Source organism: Phyllopteryx taeniolatus, chromosome 12 (assembly GCF_024500385.1).
Source record: "Phyllopteryx taeniolatus isolate TA_2022b chromosome 12, UOR_Ptae_1.2, whole genome shotgun sequence".
NCBI lineage: Eukaryota > Metazoa > Chordata > Actinopteri > Syngnathiformes > Syngnathidae > Phyllopteryx > Phyllopteryx taeniolatus.
In genome coordinates this window covers 2827819-2847472 of record NC_084513.1, presented here as the reverse complement: position 1 = coordinate 2847472, position 19654 = coordinate 2827819, and the positions used below count along the sequence as shown (strand labels likewise).

The following is a 19654-nucleotide window of genomic DNA, read 5'->3' as shown; positions in this document are numbered from 1 at the left end:
ACAAAAATGTGTCTTAACTTTGTTAAAATTAATGACCAGTCGCTTCAGTGCATGAGATGGAATGAGATTATATTGTGCAAAAAAGCTTAACATTGAGCTAAACTTCACCGTAGCAACTTTACATCACAATGAATTGGGACAAAATTCACAAACGCCTCACAGTACCACAAACACTAACCTTGTGCCTCATTGGTGGGTAAGGAAATGAATCAACTATTTATAGCTTTTGGTTCCATGCATTAAAAAACAAAATGCTGAGTTCCGGTGCGTACCCTTCCAAATAAAAGGCTACGAGCTTAAAACAGGAAGTTAAAGTTAGAACTTGCACATATAAACCATTTGACGTGATAAAACAGTACAAAATAATTTTAACAATGCGTTATTTAACTTTTAGCTGAAAAATTAATTAATATTAAGTCAACTGTGTTAGTTGCACACACATTGCCTGAACCCCGAGTAAAATGTTCATTTTGGTCTATGCTGCGGCCTGCTAAGAAAATGGATGTTCATAATTTGGACACCGTTTATTTAAAGCACGCAAAAAATTTTTGACCCAGGCCCCGAAAAGAATCAGAATTGAGAATCGTTTGGAACCGGAATCGAAATAAGGAACAGGAAATGCTCAAATTCAAACGATGCCCAACCATACCATCAAGTCACTCATTGGTAATGATAAATTCTCAATATTGTTTTTTTTTTTATGAAACTTTTTAATTCCAATCTAAAAGTCTACACTTTAATCACATTTTGTTTTATTTCAGACTGACTTACCAGAAAAATAAAGAAGCAGCACACATTAGCTCCTTTGCAGGGACTGCATATATTTTTTGGGAGAACATTCATCCCATCAGAGCATTAGTGAGATGTCAGTGAACACTTCAGGGAAGGGGAAAAAAAAAAAAAAAAAAAGGAAAACTTAAAACATGATTGAGAATACATGACACATAATGCTCTTATCCTGTGATGCAATTTACTGTTTACAAAGGGGGGGGGGGGGATTCTCAATTAGTTCATTTTCTGGGAATACGTACAAAAGTACGTTTATTAAAAAGTTAAACACAAATAGAAAAGAGGAGTCAGGATGCCACAGGGCTGAGTGCGTGACGAAACATTTGCTTCAATAGGCAGACTGAAGACAAACAACTAATTTATTTCTAAACATGTCTTAAAACAACACGGGGTAAAACGGGGGAAAATAACATTCCAAAAATAGATATTTATATGTTCATATTTTATATATATATATATATATATATATATATATATATATATATATATTCACGAGGTATGTATACACAGGAATGAAAACATCCACATTTCAAAATAGTTGTCTGTTTCCTTTCCCTTTGTCTTTTGTCTTGGAGAAAAAGAAGGAAAGCACCCTCTTTAAAAAAAAAAAAAAAAAATCTTGTCATCCAGTTTCCTCAACAAGTCGAGTCCATGACAAACAGATGTCACACCAAAAGGCTCCACAAAAAATAATGATATCTCCAAGCCGTCAAGGGAAGCCGTGTCGTTACAAGAATGAAAGAAAGAATGGGGGGGGGGGGGGGGGGGGGGAAGAAAGGTGTCTTTGTGCAACTCAAAAAACTTCAGCTGTACACCAAACAAAAACAGCAGGTGTCTTCCCCGAGTGATGCTTGTGACACCCGCCTGTGGTCATGCCAGGTACTGCTGCATGGCCGTCTTGGCCCTGTAGGGACACCAGAGTGCATTTGTTGTTTTCTTTGTTTTATTGTGATGAAGAGGGTTGGGAGGCAGGCTGAGGTTCACCTGTCGCTGAGGTTGGCGTCGCAGGCCTGCGAGAGTTTGTGCAACATGTCCACGAAGCCCAACTCCCTCAGCTTGTCCTGGCGCTCCTGAGAACCTGACAACACACAGAGGAGGGGAAAACATTTCCATAGTGCTTGGGTCAAATATGACAGCAATAAAAATTCAAAAATAACCCAAAATGTCATTCTTTTCCTCTGAAGTTTGATGCCTTTCCTTAAAGAGACCCAAAATAGGCAAAAATGCAAATATTCACAATGCTATTCTTTTGTACAGGTGTGACAAATTTGTGTACACTGAAGCTGTTCCGTATGGACTGAAATATGTGCCAGCAGGAACTGAATTTTAATCATTTATATTTGAATTTCTACGTTTGAATAATTGCATTAAAATACTGCATGTGAAAAACATACTTGAATTGGTATTGTTTCATTTGGAACATTGCATTTAAAAACTGAATCTGAATAGTATATTTCAGATTGAATTTAGGTGTGTATGTGAGTGCGAATGGTTGGTTGTTTATATGTGCCCTGCGATTGGCTGGCGACCAGTTCAGTGTGTACCCCGCCTCTCGCCCGAAGATAGCTAGGATAGGCTCCAGCACGCCACGCCCGCCCGTGACCCTAGTGAGGATGAGGGGTACAGAAAATGGATGGATGGGTGGATATTTTCAAATGCAGTTTGATCATTTCAGATTCAGTTCAACAAATTCAATTTCGAATTAGCTGTGACAAAACATCCGCGGACTGTAGGAATAGCAATCGATCGGCAATACACAGATCTCCTCTTGGGCCAATCGGTGCCTTCGTTTTTGAGCACGTGACATATGGACTTTCCGGAAAGTAAAATCTTCTAACCAGCTACAGTATTTGAACCTTCATACCACCTTTCCTTAACTTTTATGGAATGTATCGTATGGTCAGAAAGAGATAAAAAGGGTGCTGCAATCCTTGGATTCAGTCAGTATTTATAGGAAAAGCATTAAAGCAAATCAGGTTTACAGTATACTGAAAAATGTGATTTAGAATGGGAGTCAATGGTGCCATAGAATGGGATAATAGGGTATAGTCAATTTGTATCTCTTATTTCTAATAACGTAAAAAATGTACCATGGTTTTAAAGTTTAACTTGTTCAAAACTGTGTGGCCAAATGTCATCCCTCTAACCTTTAACTTTAACAGATCTGTCTTTGTGGGAAACATCAAAGTGAAGTGAATCTGAAATGATCAAACTGAATGTGAAAATATATCATGAGAATTGTCATTGCGGATAAAACAATCTTACATTCACTTTCAAGTTTACTGGACTTCAGTTCCAAGCTAACAAATTCAACTTCAAACTATACTATTCAGATTCAGTTTTTTGATGCAAAGTTTCCATTTAAACAACGCAAATTAAAGTTGTGGTTTTAAAATTCAGTTGTTTTTTTTTTTTATGCAATTATTTAAGTTTGGTAATGGTGGGAATCTTGACAGTGAAACTACACATCCCATAAATGTATTGAAGGCTCATGGGGGGGAAACAATAAATAAATAAATCGCAAAACAGTAAGAACCTTAAGTCATGTACAGCGGCTGAAATATGTATTCTCAGCATTTTGGCATGAAAGGTAACTTCACACAGCACCGGTGAAGACAAAAGTAAAACGAGACGGCATGAAAAAAGAGTAATGAATGGAACCAAAATGCTCTGTAAATTGTTGATTCCTTTTCCTCATCACAGATGAGGCACAAGGTAAGTGTCTGTGATACTGTGAGACGTTTAGTTGAAATTTGTCCCAATTCAATTGTGATGTAAAGTTGCTAGTTTGACCTTTGGTGAAGTTTTAGCTCATTGTTAACCTTGTAATGAGACTGTTTCTACTTTCTTTCCAGTATCAGTAAAGCCTAAGGCATGGAGTATCGGCTCTTACTTTGGCTTAAAGACTAAAATAAATGCTAAAAACCATCAGTGCAAGAGTGCAACCCACTGTTTAACTTGTTACCTCGCTCAATGTTGCATCGACATATATTTTTTATATTTTATTGTTTCACACTCACCCAACTAACTTCATTAATGCACGCAGTCTGAGTTGCACTTGGTTTTTCACAGTGGCTGTGAGATGGACGCGCATGGAGTCACAGATCAACAGGGACGACGGTGACGCGTGGAAAAAAAACCATCTGGTCTCTTTCCGTACACCTCACTCAGCCACTCTCTCCTTTTCTCCTCATCCATCCAGCCCTTTTGATTGGCCTTAGCGATGTCTTCGTCTGGAAACTTTTCTTTAGGCAGCGTCTTTCTCTTAAAAATCACCATAGGTGGCAGTTTCTGTCCATTACCATGGCAACCAAGCACAACATTAAAACCCTACTTCTCGTGCCCCGTTGTGCGTATCGCTACCGTGGTGGTCCCCTTCTTCTCTACAGTGTGGTTCACCGGGATGACAAAAGTGAGCGGCACCTAGTCCATGTTGATGATGTCGTTGGGCTGGATGTGTTTGTCGGCAATCTTTTTACTGCAATAGGAGCGGAAAATGGCCAGCTTTTTGTAATCCGCCGGAAGTTGCTGCGCCACGGTAGTCCTTCCCCGGATGATCAGTGCCGCCGTTTCATAAAACGAAAGCACCAAGACGGACCTCCTTGAAAATGTTCGATTACCATTTCTTCTGTAACCGTTATTGCCCTCAGTCGAATGGTGACTGTAGAGACGCTTCTCCCGGCTGTTCTTTGCTCATTAATCCAGCTCGCCTTGTTTCCGCGGAAACTCAGCCTCGTCTTCTTGACTTGGCGAAGCTCGTTTTCCTGCTTCCTCCACTTGCGAACCATGGATTCGTTGATCTTGAATTCTCTCGCGGCTGCTCGATTCCCATGTTCCTTCGCGTAATTAATAGCTTGCAGTGTAAATTGTGCTTCGTAAGCGTGTCCCTTAGCCAAAACCGATGTTTTGCACAATGCACATACCGGCGCTATATACCTACTCGGGGCGTGTCTTTAGCATCCTCTGTCTCGCGCACCCTTCCCCCTTTACGTCCGCATGCTGTCCTCAGTCACGTCCGCCGTCCTCTATATAAGCAGCGTGTCGGCAGGAAATGCTCCCAGTCAGTCAAGCGGAGCGCTCATTAAAGTCACACAACATCATTTACAGATTTTGGAACTCTGTGCATATTATAAGGCGCCCTGTCCATTTTGGAGAAAATTTAAGACTTTTAAGTGCGCCTTATGGTTGTGAAAATACGGTAGTTAATTTTTGGAACAAAGAACTGAACTTTGAAGTTCTGTAATTTCTCGTGTATAATGCACATCCCCCCCCCCAAAAAAATAGTGTGCATTATACATAGGTATAGTGGCAAATGGAAAAAAAACTTTCAGATTTTATAAATGTATGCTGCCATTTACTGGTTATGAAAAAGCTGTACACTTTCATTCCAAAATGCCACCGCCACCTAGAGGTTATGAGAAAGGTGTACCCTTTCATTCTAATATGCCACCACCACCTAATGGTTATAAAAAAGGTGTAGCCTACACTTTCATTCCAATATGACATGGGTACGTAAGACTGCATATATGTACAGTTTTGCTCATAAATTTAAATATCCTGACAGAATTTGTGTTTTTTGTTTTTTTTCCCCCCCCCAAATACAACTGATGACTGAACAACATCATCATTAATTTTTTTTGTGGTTATGTTTTTTTTTTTAATGATAATGATTTTCTGAAATCCATCCATCCATCCATTTTCTGAGCCGCTTCTCCTCACTAGGGTCGCGGGCGTGCTGGAGCCTATCCCAGCTATCATTGGGCAGGAGGCGGGGTACACCCTGAACTGGTTGCCAGTCAATCGCAGTGCACATACAAACAAACAACCATTCGCACTCACATTCACACCTATGGGCAATTTAAAGTTGTCAATTACCCTACAATGCATGTTTTTGGGATGTGGGAGGAAACCGGAGTGCCCGGAGAAAACCCATGCAGGCACGGGGAGAACATGCAAACTCCACACAGGCGGGACCGGGGATTGAACCCCACTCCTCAGACCTGTGAGGCTGACGCTCTAACCAGTTGTTCACCGTGCCGCCGCTTTTCTGAAATCCTTGACCGTTTAATTTGAATCCCATTCAAATAAAATTGAATGTGTTTCGCCTGGTCCATGTTTTCTTTAAAGAATTGTACCCATCTTACAAATTCTGCCTGGACAATTAAACATATGAGCACAACTGTGTGTTTTCTAATTTAATAAATAAAAGTAGGCCTGTGAATTTCAAAATATGAGCAAGTCAATTTAAAAAAGTATTACGTCTTCAAATAAAGTGCTTAACTTCATAATAATAATAATATTATATAATAATAATAATCGTCTTTTAAAAAAACTAACAAAACACAGATATTTCATGTTTTGATCATATGGGTAGAAGCAAAATCATGAATCGTAAAAATGCATTACACATAGGTAGAAGGGTTTTCCAGAATTTTGAGGTCACCTTTGAGGGTGCGCATTATACATGGGTGCACACTTCTGGGGTCATGGGTTCAAACCCGGGCTCCGGCCTTGCTGTGGGAAGATTGCATCTTCTTCCCGCGCTTGCATGGGTTTGCTCCAGGTACTTGGTTAACACATTCACTGCCATTGACGGCTTTAGATGTCAAATATCCATGTTAACTGGGAAGGCTGGCAGTGAATGAGTTAATTGAAGACAAAATTGCCCATTGGTGAATGTTTGTTTTTCTATTTGGCCCTGTGATTGGCTGACGACCAGTTCAGGGTGTACACCGCCTCTCGCCCAAAGTCATCTGGGATAGACTCAGCACACCCGCGACCCTAGTAAGGATGGATGGATCTCGGTCTCATTTTTTTATATCACAAAAAACCTGGGATTTGAACAGAAGACGTGTAGACATCTACTGTATGTCGTAAACCAAAGACCCCCTCTATCACTATGTATGTTTTTCTGATATTTTGCACACTTCATTTTGTGCAAATTCAACAAAATTCAAACAAATACTTTGATTATTGATTGATCCCAACAGGCTGCCTGCGGCGTGTGCTGTTTTACCGTCTTCCTCGTTCCAGATGAGGTTAGAGATGCAGAAGGTGGCGGCGAGTTGCAGTTTCACGTTGGAGTGACCCTGAGGGTTAGAAATATGTTAGACGTTTAAAATGTTCAACTGAGTCGGACAATAAATTATCATTAGGACCAGAGCATGAGGTGTAAAGGCCTTTTCTCATTGGAAAATCAGCCCAGTTTCACACAGAAAGATGACATTTTGGTAGCCATATCTACCTGTATAATACACGAGTAGGCTTTACACGATCAGGATTTTTGGGGCCGACCGATCACCGATCAGCAAGTTTTAAAAAAAACGATAAGGTGGAGTAATGTGTCCATTTACATGACTTGTTCATTTATTGTATATACTTGTGTACTGTATGACTTGTTCATTTATTGTATATACTCGTGTACTGTATACCGAGTACTGTATACATCCATCCATCCATTTTCTGTACCGCTTATCCTCATTAGGGTCACGAGTGTGCTGGAGCCCATCCCAGTTCAAAATTATTCTCTAGCATTTTAGACAAAAGTGAAAACATCAATGACCTCTAGGGGGCATTCAAGGATTGGCCACTGACATAAGTTTAGGCCAAATCAACATTACAACATGACATAAATAATGGGTGCTAATTTACTGGAATTAAATTATTTTATTTTGCAATTACTTTAATAAATACCATTAATGACATGCTTACTCTAACTTTCTCACTGTCTCGGCTATATGGATGGGTGTTGTCAGTTTGACCACCTCCCACCCACCCCGCACTCCGCACGCACCTCCTTGTGTACATTCTACACGGGCCCGATCAAATTTGCTGTGTTGAAGCATTTAGATGACGTTCCCCACGACGTAGTTGTGCACAGACTTCAAATAACTTGCGTGTTGTTTGTCTGAGACATCCCAAAATAGTCCCACACAGACAAAGTGTTTTTTCACCGACGACAAAAAAATAAATAATTCTTGGCCGTCAGATAGTCACAGTACTACGCCACAAGACACATGACAAGGCTAAAAATAAACTAAACAATACCGATCACACCAATCAGATCTGGATCCTATCCCAGCTATCTTCAGGGCAAGTGGTGGGGTACACCTTGAACCGGTCGCCAATCAATCGGCGGGGTACACCCTGAACCGGTCGCCAGCCAATTGCAGGGCACATATAAAAAAAAACAACCATTCGCACTCACATTCATACCTAAAGGGTCTAATACAGTGGTTCTCAAATGTTTTTACACCAAGTATCACTGCCCAAAAAATAGTCTCTCCAAGTACCACTATAATGACCAACATTAAAATACAAGAGGGTAGTAGTCCTAAATATTTATCAAAAACGAGACAGATGTTTTATTCATAAAGTTGTAAGATTACAAAAAAAATCATTTTCCAAGAATAAAGTCAAAATTTTATGTGAAAAGTCATGAGAAAAAAACTAATGACAAAGTTGTGAAACTATGGGAAAAACAAAACCCCAAGATTTACAAGAATTAAGACAAAATATTACAAGAAAAACAAAAATGATGGAAGACCGAACAGTACAAGAAATGCAAAATAAATCATGACGGGAAAAATAAAAATGAAACAATAAAGTTGTCATATTACATGAACAATTTGTAATTTTATGTGAATAAGGTCAAAATGTTATAAGATTTCAGTTTTAGGAAAAAAACTGTGCCTAAGTAATGATTTAATTAGAATATATTCCACATAAACGGTAAATCAAAATTGTACTTAAGTAAATATTTAAAACAAACTTCTTAAAGATTACATGCAAATGTACTGGAAGTTCAATACAACTGAACTGTACTTGGCCAATGATTCATTGGCGTACCACAAGGGAGTCCGGGCCCATTCAAGTGGTCCTCAGCTTTCATTAGTACAATGACGATGCATAGCAGTAGGCCTACCATGTAGTATTTGATTTTCTGCAGCATGTCGTCATTGGTCATGATGAGCTCCTTGGCCGTGTTGCCGTCAGCGATGTTAGCAAGAATGCACAGTGTCTGTTCAATGATACGGTTGAAATAAAAGTCAGTCACACGAAACAGTGGAGCAGACATCCCATAATCAAGCAACAGTCTGGCTCTTCTCACCTGCTCTTTGACCTCCACGCTGTGCTCGGCCTCCAGGATGAGCGTGACGGCCTGCATGATCTGCTTCCCATGAGAACTCATGATCTGGTCGATGTGCTGACAACAAAGAAACATGCTGGTGATGCAACATGCTGGCTTTGACTTGCATGACACTCAGAAATGTAATAACTACCACTTTGTTGAAATTGATAATGATTTTGGGGCGTTCTGCTTTTAAACAAGTTGGTTGTGCACTTCCTCAAATAGTGGCTTTCACTCTTCAATTAATTACCAGGTGCGTTGTCCACATACAGTGGATATAAACTCTACACACACCTGTTCAAATGCCAGGTTTTAGTGAATATCGGACGAAGACAAATCGTTTCAAAACTTTTCCCACCATTTTGAAGGTGCGGTGGTGGCACAAGTGTGCACTCTCTCCTATAACTGGGGATGTGGCTGTGTTCAGCATAAACCAGTCGCACTCAAACTCACATTGAATAGGAATCAGCACACAACTACCACCTTTGAAAGTGCCTCTGGTTAACCCCAAATAAAGTTGAGTTGTTGTTGTAAGCTTATCCTGGCATTTTTGTTTTTGCTTTCTCATAGGATCCTGTAAGTATTCACACCCTTGGCTTAATATTTTGCCGGAGCACCTTTGGCAGCAATCACAGCCTCAAGTCTTCTTGGGTATCTCTATGAGCTTGGCTGTTTTGGGGCATTTTCTCCCCTGAAGATCTTCTCAAGGTCAGTCAGGTTGGATGGGCAGCGTTGGTGAACAACCATTTTTTGGTCTTTCCAGAGATGTGCGACTAGATTCAAGTTTGGGCTCTGGCTGGGCCACTCAAGGACATTCACAGGCTTCTCCTGAAGCCACTCCTTTGTTATCTTGGCTGTGTGCTTTGCGTCATTGTCGTGTTGGAAGGTGAATTGACGCCCTAGTCTGAGTTCCAGAGCATTATGGAGTAAGTTCTCAAAGAATTTCTCTATATTTGGCAGCTGTCATCTTACCCTCTATGCGGACTAGTCATCCAGTTCCTGCAGCCCCACACAGCATGATGCTGCCACCACCATGCTTCACAGTAGGGATGGTGTTAGCCAGGTGATGAGCAGTGCCTCCTCTTCTCCAGATATGACACTTGCAATTTAGGCAAAAAAGTTCTATTTCGGTTTCATCAGACCAGAGAATTTTGTTTCTGAAAGTCTGAGAATCCTTAAGGTGCCTTCTGGCAAACTCCAAGCAGGCTGCCATGTGCCTTTTAGTGAGAAGTGGCTTCCGTCTGGCCACTCTACCATAAAGGCCTGATTGGTGGAGTTCATTAGCAATGGATGACCTTCTGGATGGTTCTGGAGCTCCACCTTAGTGACCATTGGGTTCTTGTTCACCTCTCTGACCAAGGCCCTTCTTCCCCAGTTACTCAGCTCAGTCAGACGGCCAGATCTAGAAAGGTTTCTGGCGGTTCCAAAATTCTTCCATTACCGAATAATCGAGACCCCCGTGCTTTTCTGGACCTTCGATGCTGGTGAAATTCTTTTGTATCCCAGATTTGAGTTCCTTAGACTTCAGTGCTTGGTTTCTGCTCTGATACGCAATGCCAACTATGAGAACTTATATAGACAGGTGTGTGCCATTCCAAATGATGTTCAAGCAACTGAATTCACCACAGGTGGACTCCATTCAAGTTGTAGAAGCATCTCAAGGATGATCGGTGGAAATCAGACGCACCTGAGCTTAAGTTTGAGTGTCTTAGGAAAGGGTGTGAATCCTTATGCACCTATTATGTTTGAATGTTTACAGTTTTTATAAATTGACACAAATATCTGACAATGTGTTTGTATTTTGTCATTTTGATATTTTTAAAGAAAACTATACTCAAATCAGCTTTAGAATAAGTCTGTAACATAGCAAAATGTGGAAAACGTTTAAGGGGTGTGAATACTTTCTAGTGGGACTGTACCAACAGTGGAACCTCGATAGAACAGACTAATAGGGGCGGGGGTCGTCCGATATAGCCGTTTGTCCTTTCCAATGAGGCATTTTTTTTGGTGGCCATATGCACCCATATTACTGTACAGTACAAAATTATGCTTTTTTTTTCGTGGCCTAAAACGCCTAGTACAGTACAAAGTTCCATCTATCCATCCATCCATTTTCTGTACCGCTTATCCTCACTAGGGTCGCGGGCGTGCTGGAGCATATCCCATCTATCTTTGAGCGAGCGGCGCAGTACACCCTTAACTGGTCGCCAGCCAATCGGAGGGCACATATAAAAAAAAACAACCATTCGCACTCACATTCACACCTACGGGCAATTTGGAGGCACCAATTAACCTACGATGCATGTTTTTGGTATGTGGGAGGAAACTAGAGTGCCCGGAGAAAACTCACACAGGCACAAGGAGGACATGCAAACTCCACACAGGCAAGGCCAGATTTGAACCCAGGTCCTCAGAACTGTGAGGCAGATGTGCTAACCGGTCGTTTACCGTGCCACCCAATACAAATTCATTGTAAATCAATAAATAATAATAATACAAATAAAATGAAAAAAAAATTGTGTTTGAAAGTTCAATATTATCCAAACTTACCACGCCAGTGTCCACGCTTGGTCATGGTGACATTGTTGACGTAAAGTACTCATCATAGGCGAGTTGCTTTCATGAGCCGCGAAGAATGTGTGCGCTTCCTAGTTCCAAAGCCGTTGCCAAAGGTGAACAGCTTGACAAAAAAAAACAAAAAAACTGATACTGTACCAATAATAGCATTGTTCCAGACTCCAAAGACTTGTGTTTTGTATTCCTCAGAGTTAACACCACTCTGTCTGCCAGAGCTCTACGCACAATAGACAATCGATAGAACCATCTGACATGGCCGCCACGGCAATGTTCCACATTCAACATGACCTCCATGTAGGCACGGGAGGCACATCTTTGGAATTGGATCTATTTTATTTTTTTAATGTTTTTTTTTTTTTTGTACATCTGTGACCTGGAAATACATCAGTCCCATTCTATACCTGCATTGCGTCACAGCGCCACTAAACAACAGCAACCAGTTCTGGAACCAACAGACTTTGTCAAGGCCATTTTAAGTGACAAATGGAAACTATTTTTGAACACATCGTTCACTACCGATGGGCTGTTTTATCCGATACCAGCTATATTGGGGTCTGTTTTATTGAGGTTCTGCTGTATTAAAATTAAGGCCAAAATGTTCAACCTTGGTTTCATTGGCCCACAAGTGTGCGTTATTTATTTATTTTATAAGACAAGGCTTCCGTTTTGCTAAGCCCACAGCCCAGACATATGAAGAAGACGGGAGTCTGTTGTCACATGTACTAATAAGCCAGTACTTGGCAGAAATTCCTGCAGCTCCTTCAATGTTGCTGCCGCACTCTTGGCAGCACCCGTGACCAGTTTTCTTATTGACTTTTCATCAGGACCTCTACTTCTTGGTTATGTCACTGTTGGGCCATATTTGCTCCACTTGATGATGACAATGTTATCAGAGGCACTTTAAATGGTAGAAGGTGTATGCTGACCACCATTTAACGAGTTTGAAAGAGATTGCTTAATTCTGAAAAAAGCCATATTCCCAGTTATAAGAGGGTGTGCACACTTGTGCAACGAACATTACCTCAGTTGTTTGTCTTCTACCTCTCCCAAAAAAAAAAAAAAAAACAATGGCAAAGAAGATGAAACATTCTTTAAATTGCAAATAAAAACAGAAACCTGATTTGAAAATCCTTTTCACCCTATATTCAATTGAATACGCTACAAATTCTTAGCGCATTGAATCGATCACAACTGGACTGTCCGAGTTGTCTTAGAAGACGTTTCGCCTTGAGAGGAGGCTTCATCATTCATCAGTCCATGGAACAAGGCCAAGCCGCCAATATCCTTCACACAAGGATATTGTGTGAAGGTTTTTAATGCAGTGCCGCCTGAGGGGTCGGAGGTCACGGGCATTCAATGTTGGTTTTCAGCCTTGTGCAGAAATTTCTCCAGATTCTCTGAATCTTTTGATGATAGTCTGGACCATTGATGACAAAATCCTTAAAGTGGGGAACAACTAAGCCTTTCGGGGATGCTCCTTTTATACCCAATCACAGGGTTCGTGCTGCCCGTCCGCCACCTCGCCAATGGCTAATTGAAACAAAATATGGCGAAGCAAATATTGCTCACGTTCACCACGCTGGCGAAGCAAAATTGCTTGCATCCAAATTCAAAGGGTGCTTCCTGATAAAAGATAGCACACTCATTCTGCTGCACGTTTATTACCGTGAAGTACATTTGAGGTGTCGCGAGTCAATGTGTCCTGCAAATAGTTCCCGCGGCTAGTTACCTGCCTTCTTCATCCATCCACGAGCCGCTATTCTCTCTTTGGTTGTCATGCCAAGCAGCGGCGTGAACCAGGGCGATACGTAGCTAGTCATTTCGGGGCCCAAGGCAAACATAGTCAACCCCCTCACCCCCCTTAAGTAATTTTTATTACTTTGTCCTGCTTTTGAAATCGGTTACAGCTAAAGTTAGCCGACTAATATTTACCACCAAAGATCTAGAATATTCATGTTTATCTTCAACAAAAAAGTTTGAATTTGAGAAAATTCTACATAAAACCCTTAAGATTCTTCTTGCGAATTACCAAATAAGTGAATCAATTGAACACTTTTACTGTAATTAAAGAAGATTAATTTACATTTAATATAGTTTCCCATTTCAACCGCTTTTATACTCGCATCTTGGTGATAAAAAGTGTCACTCATGTCACTCCACTTTATCTCTATACTCAGCTGACACTGACAGTAGTGCTACTGCTACTAACAAGAGCGTCATTATGCAGTATTACATTTTTACAAGCCATGAAGTTAAATCAATAAGTCATTATACCGCGATGAAAGGTTTATCTTTTTACAATTCAATAGAAAAATAAAGATTTGTTTTTCATATCAATTCATCATACCATTTATGCCTGTTATTTGTTGGCTGTATCCAATGTTGTGTGGGTCATACAACCGAATCATTTATTTCTTATGTTTAGTAAATAATGCTGAAGATAAACTTCCTCCCGAAAAGTCGCATGCCAAATTGCAATCGCAACATTTTTTTAAAAGAAAAAAACCTCTTGCAATTAAATGTCGCCTTTGAAGGGATCAAAGAAACCTATTTACACATCATATAATTTCAAAACAAAATATATTCATTAATCTTGTGCTGTAATAACAAATATTTTTGAAAAATTATGACAGCAAATATTTAATGTTATGACTCAAATTTATTAAGACAAATAAGGCCTGCTCTCTGGGAAAAACAAACAAACAAAAATAAACACTTCTGTTTGACACTGCAGTTCAGTAAACAAATACCCACAGCCACTATTTGACAGAATGCAGTACATATGCATTTAGTGACTATGTACACTGCACCTTTACATTTTTCTTATCTTTTGAGAGTTTGAAATGCTCTGAACTCTATCAATTCTAAATACTCACTCCCTTATACAAATTCAAAGCCCCAAATTTTGACTTATTTAGGTGTAGTTAACACTGGGAGGCGTTCCTAATATTCTGTCTCACATTCGAGTGCTGTAAATCTTTCTTCAGGGCCAAATTATTATGAAGAACTCATCATATTAAATATGACACAGTTAGGTGATAATGGGTCAACAAATCATTAGTGCTGTCTTGCGTGTGTGTGTGTGTGTGTGTGTGTGTGTATGCGTGCATTCTCACAGGGCGTGTTGACAGGAGATTCCGCAGCAAACCGAGCGTCTTCATCAGCACGTTGGCGTCGGGGTCAGAGAGTAAGCGAAAGAGTTGCTCTGTACCCAAACATTGAACAATCTCCACCTTCACCTTCTGGTCTGCCTGGAAGGCCATGTTCTGTGTACACGAGTACAAAAACAGGCATCGTACAGTGAGCAAAACTGTCTCCAGTGATTTGGGGTTGGAGCATGTCCAGAGAAGACGTTTCTCACCATTAGGGCCCAGATTCCGTTGACCCGAAGTGCAGGACTCTCACTCTGGGTCAGACTACATAGCAGTTCTATCACTCCTGATTCGAGGATGGGCTGCACGCACGCATGCACGCACAACACAGATATTTAACATGATTTTTTTTCTCAGTGAAGCACTCACATATGCCATGGCTGAAAACTGGAACAACAACAACAGAAAAACAAATCACAGCATGCTGGTTTCACACCAGTCTAGTAGGTGGCGGCAATGTCCACTACAAAATGGCTGCCAACTGTCAAAGAGCAAGCTTTTTTTCACCACAGCTCCATTTGCTGCATCTGTTGGGTCACTGCCCCAGCACTATTTCTTTCAGCTTATGTTTTATCCCATTGTGAAAATTCAGGGTGTGGATTTTGATAAGATTGAGTTGGTTTGGATGTAATACATTTATTTATTTATTTATTTTACACAAGATTTGTGGCCATTTAAAAAAAATAATAATAATAATAAAAGTTTCTTAATTTCTTATTAATCCATAAATCCACATGAAAACATTCATTTTCCCTCTTTGGTGTTCTGTATAAATCGAGAGTGGGCAAAGTCTGGCCCACAGGCCACATACAGCCCATTCCATTCTTTAACCCAGCCCACCTAGTCTTTACAAATCAAGAGTACTATAATAGTTTTTTTTCCCTTGAGATGTTCAATACCTTTTTTTTTGTTTTTGTTTTAACCAGATACTAGTAGTACCAATACCCCTAGTACTTTTGATACATAGTTTCAATTAACACAGTGACAGATGATTGTGAACAAACACCCTTGTTTCTTTCTGACACACGTGATCATTCACGCTGTGTCAAACCGCCGCAGTTCAGTGCCGACTACTGGCGATAAAGACTAACTCAATGATTTTGCTTTAAGTATCAATGACTGGTATTGGCGACCTTCACGAGTACCCGATACCTTGAGATAAGGCCCAATATCAGCCCGATACTGACACCTGGTATTGGTACTCGCCCATCACTATTAAGATGCATTTAATTTTAAAAATTATTTATCTCATTAGATAACATGTTAATTGAGTTATTGTAAATACACAATATTTATATTTATTCTATCAATGAAATGGTAAATTAACAATTCTAAAATTTCCATTAATTATATTCAAAAAAACATTTTTAAATATTTTATACACACATTTTATCTCACCAAGGATCAGTTTTGACAGAGGAGGAGTGGTGCCTGTGTGTAAGGGCTTTCCACAATGCTGGGACCGAGGGAGAAATTAAACACCCTTCACGTACTTCTTTGTCGCGCTCCGACAAGTATTTTATACATCACACCAGACGCTGGCACTGACATCTATTTATCTGATGGGGAGGAAGCCGCGCCGCTGTGGTAACGCGCACCCAGTTTCTGCAATATCCCACTGGGCTGAGTATTGTAAATAAGGTACTGGCGAATAAAAGCTGAATCAATGTGGTGAATTTTCAGGATCTTTCATTGCTCAGTGACTCTCCGTACTGTTTTTATGTCTCAAAGGTATTTTCTGTCAAATGGCTGTCTGTTGTCATACTTGAGCGGCTCCAACTACCGGAGACAAATCCCTTGTGTGTTTTTTGACATACTTTGGAAATAAAGATGATTCTGATTCTTAAAATAGTTTTGAAAAGTAAAAGGTGTGTATGTTTGTTTCTACCTCTTTACTGGGTGAGAACTCCAGCAGGAGGTTGCATAGTGTGGAAGACGCCATGACCAAGACTTCATCAGGGGCATTTTGCAACAGCTGTATCAAAACAAGCACAACCAGCAGGGGGGGGAAAAAGCGCTAAGTTATAAAGTATCAGTTTAATTCCCTGTAATTTCTTCACTGCAGGACAAATTGAGGTACATTATTTTCCATTTTCTTATTCATTAGAAACATTTGCTTCCGCTAACCTTCATGAGAGGTTTCCACACGGCGTGGTCGTGGAAGCTGGTCCTCAGCTGCTGCACCGACCGTGAAAGACTATGAAGACATCTGGAACAAGCACATGACACAGTAAAGGTAGAGTAAGCATTTCACACAAAAGCCAGTCATTTTGTCATTACATCACCTCCAACATAAAGCACATTCTTTCACTGGACACAATACAGTGGGACTACCTTAGTCGAGTGCACCCATAAGTGATACAATTTAGAATTCAATCAAACAAGTTTTCAAGTGCAAACCACCGCCCAGGGTTGGCAATGGTCATAAAACCTCTAGCCAGGGTGTGGCTAAAGAGTATAAAAATCTCCTATGTGGCTAAACCTAGAGCCACACTTAACCAGTCCTCATCACAGGGAAGCCAATAAGATTGAATGATGTGGGCCTAATTAAAACTACCTAGTCATCAATCAGAAGTCGGGCTGAATGATATGGGGGAAGAAAAAAAACTTAATTGCAAAGGTTTCATTGTTACTTTTAAACAAATATTGCGATAGAAATGTAGCATGCGATTTTTCGGGAGGAACTTTGTTATCTTTAGCATTATTCACTAAACAAGAAATGCAAGCCCAATTCCAATGAAGTTGGGATATTGTGTTAAACAAATAAAACCAGAATACAATGATTTGCAAATCCTATTCAACCTATATTTAATTGCATACACTAAAAAGACAAGATATTTAATGTTCAAACTGATAAACTGATTGTTTTTAGCAAATAATCATTAACGTAGAATCTTATGGCTGCAACACATTCCAAAAAAGCTGGGACAGGGTCATGTTTACCACTGGTGTTACATCAACGTTTCTTTTAACAGCATAACCCTTGTTGAAGCTTTGTATGTGGCATTCTTTCCCATTCTTGCTTGATGTACAGCTTCAGTTACAGATGTTTTAACGTCATGCCTTGTAATAAATGTAACATGATGCGCTTGTCAGTAGCACTGCTGTCAGTGTCAGCCAATTATAGAGATAAAGTGGAGTGCCACTTTCATAACCGAAATTAGAGTATAAAAGCAGCTGAAATGGGAAACTATATTAAATGTAAATTCATGTTCTTTCATTACAATAAAAGTGTTAAAGTGATTCACTTATTTGATAATCCTCAAGAAGGATCTTAAGGACTCCATATAGTACTTTTTCAAATTCAAACTTTTTAGTCGAATATTCAAAATCTTTAGTGGTAAATATTAGTAATCCAACTTTGTCAGACAATTGTAACAGATTTCAAAAGCAGGACAAAGTGGTGTAAATAACATAAGGGGGGCGTGACTATGTTTGGCTTGGGCCCCCAAATAATTAGCTACGTACGGCCCTGGTTCGAGTCTGCACCGCCGCTCAGCATGACAACCAAAGTGGGATAAGTGGCTCGTGCATTGATGAAGAAGGCAGCCAGCTAGCTGGGAGAACTAATGGGAATTGCAGGACACATTGCCCAGACACATCAAACGTACGTAATAAATAAAAATAAATACGCATGTTTCAATTTGGCGCCAAGCTGCATCGGGTCTTGCCTTCCCCATACGCGAATATTTGCTTTGCAAAATTATGTTTTAATTAGCCTTTGACGAGGTGGCGAACGGGCAACGTCAACCCTGACCACGGCTATGGATGCTTTTTTGTGATGCCACCCCAGAAAAAAGTACAAAGTGACAGCAAAGGGGGAACAAAATACACACCACAAACCTGAAAATGGGCCAACCAACACCTATTTTTCCAGAAATACAAGCAAAACACACTAGGTGGCAGCATCTTCCTATTCTCTCTCCATTTTGCATTTGTCAGGCATCTTTAAAGGGTGAGTAGGTTTACTTTGTTCTGAATATTTATTTTGAACAATAAACTAATAATTAAAAACAACAACAAACAAGCCACAATAGACAATGAAACACTTAACACCAGTTTTCCAAGCTCAAAAAGGAATTACTTTCCTCCTCATTTGTTCCTTGGCATGATGTCTAGTTTTTGACGATCAATCACTTTTTCCACACAGGGCCATGTAGGTTTTGATTTTTTTTCCTCCCTTGATAATACAAACCATCTAAAAACTGCATTTTGTGTTTACTTGTGTTGTCTTTGACTGAAATTCTAATTTGTTTGATGATGGGAACCATTTAAGTGTGACAAACACTTTTTCAAACCACTGTATGTGCACAACAGTTCAAAATGACCTCACCTGACGGCTGCCAAGCGAACTTTAATGCTGGACTCTGACAGGCCGCTGACTATCCTGTCCATCATGTTTTCCGTCTCTGTGATCTTGACAAAGATACACAAGCTTTAAGAATGTCAACACACATGCATAAAGCGTTCCACTGCTATTCGTGGGGAATAGCGACTGAGCCCTGCTGCAAAGAGTGAAAATACGTGGGCAATTGACAGCCCTTAAAAAGGTTTATAATTGCCTATAAATGCCACAAGATAAAGGCAAAGAACTTCATCAATCCATCCATCCATTTTCTGAGCAGCTTCTCCTCACTAGGGTCGCGGGCGTGCTGGCCCATCCCAGCTATCATCGGGCAGGAGGCGGGGTACACCCTGAACTGGTCGCCAGCCAATTGCAGGGCACATACAAACAAACAAACATTCGCACTCACATTCACACCTACGGGCAATTTACAGTTGTCAATTAACCACCCACACATGTTTTTGGGATGTGGGAGGAAACCGAAGTGCCCGGAGAAAACCCTCGCAGACATGGGGAGAACATGCAAACTCCACACAGGCGGGGCTGGGGATTGAACCCCGGTCCTCAGAACTGTGAGGCTGACGCTCTAACCAGTCGTCCACCGTGCCGCCAAAGAACTTGTTTTGTCTGACTAAAACCAACTTAATTCAACATAGTTCA

At 40.4% G+C, this 19654-nt stretch overlaps 1 protein-coding gene across 7 annotated transcripts in view; it reads right to left on the bottom strand.

Moving 5' to 3' along the window:
• Positions 1–545: 545 nt before the first annotated feature.
• armc8 (armadillo repeat containing 8) overlaps positions 546–19654 on the bottom strand; it is a 36597-nt gene continuing 17488 nt past the window's right edge. For 3 of the 7 annotated variants that reach the window (XM_061792876.1, XM_061792875.1, XM_061792878.1), the window contains exons 13-22: positions 18983–19065; positions 16777–16858; positions 16538–16624; positions 14859–14951; positions 14614–14763; positions 8900–8995; positions 8714–8809; positions 6806–6878; positions 1774–1867; positions 570–1693 (exon numbers count right to left, since the gene is read on the bottom strand). In XM_061792876.1, the coding sequence (XP_061648860.1) occupies positions 1660–1693; positions 1774–1867; positions 6806–6878; positions 8714–8809; positions 8900–8995; positions 14614–14763; positions 14859–14951; positions 16538–16624; positions 16777–16858; positions 18983–19065 (888 nt within the window). In that variant the 3' untranslated portion in view covers positions 570–1659. Of the gene's footprint in view, positions 1694–1773; positions 1868–6805; positions 6879–8713; positions 8810–8899; positions 8996–11470; positions 11601–14613; positions 14764–14858; positions 14952–16537; positions 16625–16776; positions 16859–18982; positions 19066–19654 lie in introns of those variants that run through there. The other 4 variants (XM_061792877.1, XM_061792874.1, XR_009791178.1 and 1 more) reach the window with 4 other exon arrangements.